General features: G+C 35.0%; 1 protein-coding gene across 1 annotated transcript in view; it reads right to left on the bottom strand.

The window, feature by feature from the left end:
• Window positions 1-1,586: 1,586 nt before the first annotated feature.
• Window positions 1,587-3,609, bottom strand: part of IMPG2 (interphotoreceptor matrix proteoglycan 2) — a 73,466-nt gene continuing 71,443 nt past the window's right edge. Inside the window, exons 19-20 of the mRNA XM_011355700.2 lie at window positions 3,490-3,569; window positions 1,587-1,698 (exon numbers count right to left, since the gene is read on the bottom strand). Of these exons, the coding sequence (XP_011354002.2) occupies window positions 1,686-1,698; window positions 3,490-3,569 (93 nt within the window). The 3' untranslated portion in view covers window positions 1,587-1,685. The remainder of the gene's footprint in view (window positions 1,699-3,489; window positions 3,570-3,609) is intronic.

Raw genomic sequence — 3,609 nt, 5'->3', positions numbered from 1 at the left:
ATTAAGCATTTAGTAGTGACAAATGTCGTTAACGTTTATAATGCTTTAAAGATAACTATCAATTACCTTTCAAAAGGGCCCAGTAAAAAATTTCCCAACAGTAGTTTGTACCTATGCTGAAGTTATAGAGAATCTATTATATGAGTAGAGAATGAAAAGAAATACTGAGATAAGGGAACTGCCTTCACACACACACACACACACACACACACACACACACACACACACACAACCTGTTACCCATACACACTTTGCAAAATACCTAGATATCTTCAAGGCTTTAGACAGCTTTACTATGGTATACACTTAGTCCAGAGATTTAGTTTCTGGTGTACTCATGAGTAAAGTTGGCAGTCATCAAGTTCAGGAAAAAAAAATGAAACAAGTATTTTCTCTTATGGTCAATCTATGCCTGGTCAGACAAAAATCAAAATGTTTCAGATTGTTTTTGGCAAATAAGAAGACATCTTAACATAAAATACCTGTATTGATAATAACCTACTTGCATGAGCAACTTAATATGAATAATGATTATTTGGCCCTCTCCTTGTCCCCCTCCAAAGCTACCCATTCAAAAACATACTAGAGATAAAGAGGAAAACGTCTATTTTGATTAAAAATTTATATAAGATGTGGACTTTTCTTACCCATAAAATAAAAGATATTTAATTGCAATAAATGTCCTGTAAGCAGGAATTAATTTAGTTATCTCACAAAGGAGAAGTAATCCATATGATCTAACCTACACTATGTGAGGTAGTTAAGTGCTGTTTAAAAGTAAAATACCAGGAACTAGAGAAAATCCAGGATTTGTCTAGGACACCTTTAGATATCAGAAGCAGAGCCATGGAACCCATTAGTTCTGACTCATCCACTCATCAGTCAGCAAAGCATATATTCTCAGCACTGTGGCCTTGACTCAACCCCCACTCCCTTCCTGTCCAAAATTAAATGCATCTTTAGTCTAACAGCATCCTCTAAAATTTATATGTACATATTTTCTTAACAGTTTAAAAAAATAGGATATCGAAATTACTTAATAATGTGATCATGGTTAATATGCTCATGGAATCCAAAACTTTGGTAGAAGCATAAAGCACAAGCCTAACTCTATACTGAAGCAAAAGGTTTCTTTTTCTTCAATAGTTCGATATCCCCCAAAACTTAATATTTTATTTAGATGAATATATGACTATAAATTATATTAAAACTACTTCAAAGGCTTCTCATTCCATCTGACAATAACAAACATGTTACAAAACATTTACTTACTAAGCTTGCCTTCTGTAATAATCTCACATTCTCCTCCTAGAAAACCTGAGGCACAGTTATTAAGAGACGCCCTCGGAGATTCAGAAGCAGACAGCAATGCACCCCCAATTCCCGAGCCTATTTTCTTGTAAAATGTTTTCTTATAAAATGCTTTCTAGAACTCATACAATTTTGAATTTCTTTAAATACAGCTTAGGTATAAAAAATTTTTTCTGGTATAAAAATTGTCACATCTTTTACTACATTCTGAAACTTTAAGCTAGAAAAAAAAATTTTGTGCCCCAAATGTAATGTTTTTAATAGAATACTCTTCTTCCAACAGAGTGCAAATTCCAAGTTAATTATATGATATAAGTAAGAAGTGATTTCCATCTTCTTTAGACTTCTAATCAGTTCCAAAATAGGACTTTTGATTAAAGCTCTTCTCTGCCATGAAAAAACAAAGCACAATTAATTGAAAAAGCAAGAATATACTGAAAGGCACTTTTACTGTAATACATTGCCAAACTATGCTCCTAAAATCACCAATACTTTCTATTTTATTTTTTTGCAGGAAAGTTGTTCCTGTGCTTTGCTACGTTTTAAAAAATTCCACTCTACAAAGACCATGCTTTTACTGAATCCCAAAGTAAGTAGTCTATTAACATCTTCTTGGGCTACTGATAGATGAAAATGCTGAGACTATGTGAAAATGTTGTATGGATGATGTGCCTAACATTTTTTCAATGTCATTTCCTCAGTGAACATCCCTCTTAAGATTATAATGACTATATGAACTTCTTTTTATTTCATTGATCTCGTTTAAATCTTATATGTTACATGGATTTTTTTTTTAGTACATTTTAATATCAGACAATTTACCAAAAGAAATTGAAGCACGTAGTCAATCTGCCTCTCCCTAATTAGGCTTTCATGAATCCTTTCTTTGGATGTCTTGTCCTAGATGAGATGCATTTTTAACTCGGGAAATACATTCAGGCAGGTGGCTCTGAGGGGGCTTATAAATGGTCATAGGAGAGATAAACACCAGTCATGTTTTTTCTATTGGGTACCACTGGAGTTATAGTCCATCTGCTAGCTGGAGGTGCCAGGATGAGGGGGCATCCTAGTTTAAAAGACAGACTCTTGGTAATACTACTCTGGCAGCATTTAGTAAGGTTAGCAGCATCTTCCAGGGGCCAAGTCAGATGTGGAGAGACTTTTAAAGGAGTTTCTATCATGCGCATGGCATTAGAAAAGTATCTTCCTCAATCTCCTTTGGTGTCAATTCATCCCTTCCTATCAAAGAGTAACCATGAGTGAGGGGCTACCTATCAGAGAAAACAGATCTGGAGCAGAGGCTTCAATCAGGGCCATGGGTGTTATCCTGACCCTTCATCAATTTCTTCTATAAACGTGAATAAATTGCTCTGGATTTTCTCTTTTAAAAGCCAGGTGAAGATATCTGGCCTTGTTGGATCCCATCCATGAGGAAGCACCTTTGTAAGGGCAGCAGTAGGACCAAATATCCCACCTGCAACACTCAATACCTATCATGATCTCTTTACAAGATAGTTTACTTTTGTAACCTAAGTTTCGTTAGGGGTCCTAGGAACAAAGAGGAAGAAACTACAGACATGCATGCTGAGAAAAACAAATGGAAAGATAGGATGATATGTAAAATGAACGTGATAGAGGCAATAGATACACTTTAATGAGATTTGTGTAATTCAATGTCCAGTGAAAGGTATCTATAGATTTGGAAAAGGAAGAATATGTTAAAATAATGTTAGGATTTGTGGCTACTCAAATGCTTTTCATAGAAACTGTCTATGAAAAATACTTTATATCATTCAATCATGGGTGATATTTATGGTAACAAGAGAGAAAATGTGACAGAGCCCAGGAAGCTCTAGGCCAAAACATGCAGTGTCTAAGTTTTACATTTTCTCTGCCATTTGCTATCATTGTGCTTTTGAGTAAGTCCCTTCAGCTCTCGGAGGCTTTATATCCTCATTTATAAAACTTAAATAAAAAACTTTCAACTTATAAAGCCATTATGAGAAATAAATGAGGTAATCTGTGTGAAAATATATTCACTGTAAAGAACTCAGCAAATGTTGGTTATCACCAGAACCCATGTCACATAGGCAGGAATTATGTGCTCACACTAGAGGTACTATTCTAAGGCAAACTGCTAAGAAGAACCTGAGCTGAGGCACTGTTCCTAACACTTACATTTGATGTTCTCTCACAAAAGCTGCAAACTCAGGATCATTGGCGTAGAGTTCCAAAATTCTCATTCTTTCTTGAATTTCCTTGAAAGATAGAAAGGTAATAAGAAAGGAAGGAAGGATG

Source organism: Pteropus vampyrus, unplaced genomic scaffold, assembly GCF_000151845.1.
Source record: "Pteropus vampyrus isolate Shadow unplaced genomic scaffold, Pvam_2.0 Scaffold1, whole genome shotgun sequence".
Classification (NCBI taxonomy): domain Eukaryota; kingdom Metazoa; phylum Chordata; class Mammalia; order Chiroptera; family Pteropodidae; genus Pteropus; species Pteropus vampyrus.
This window is presented reverse-complemented; position numbering and strand designations above follow the sequence as displayed.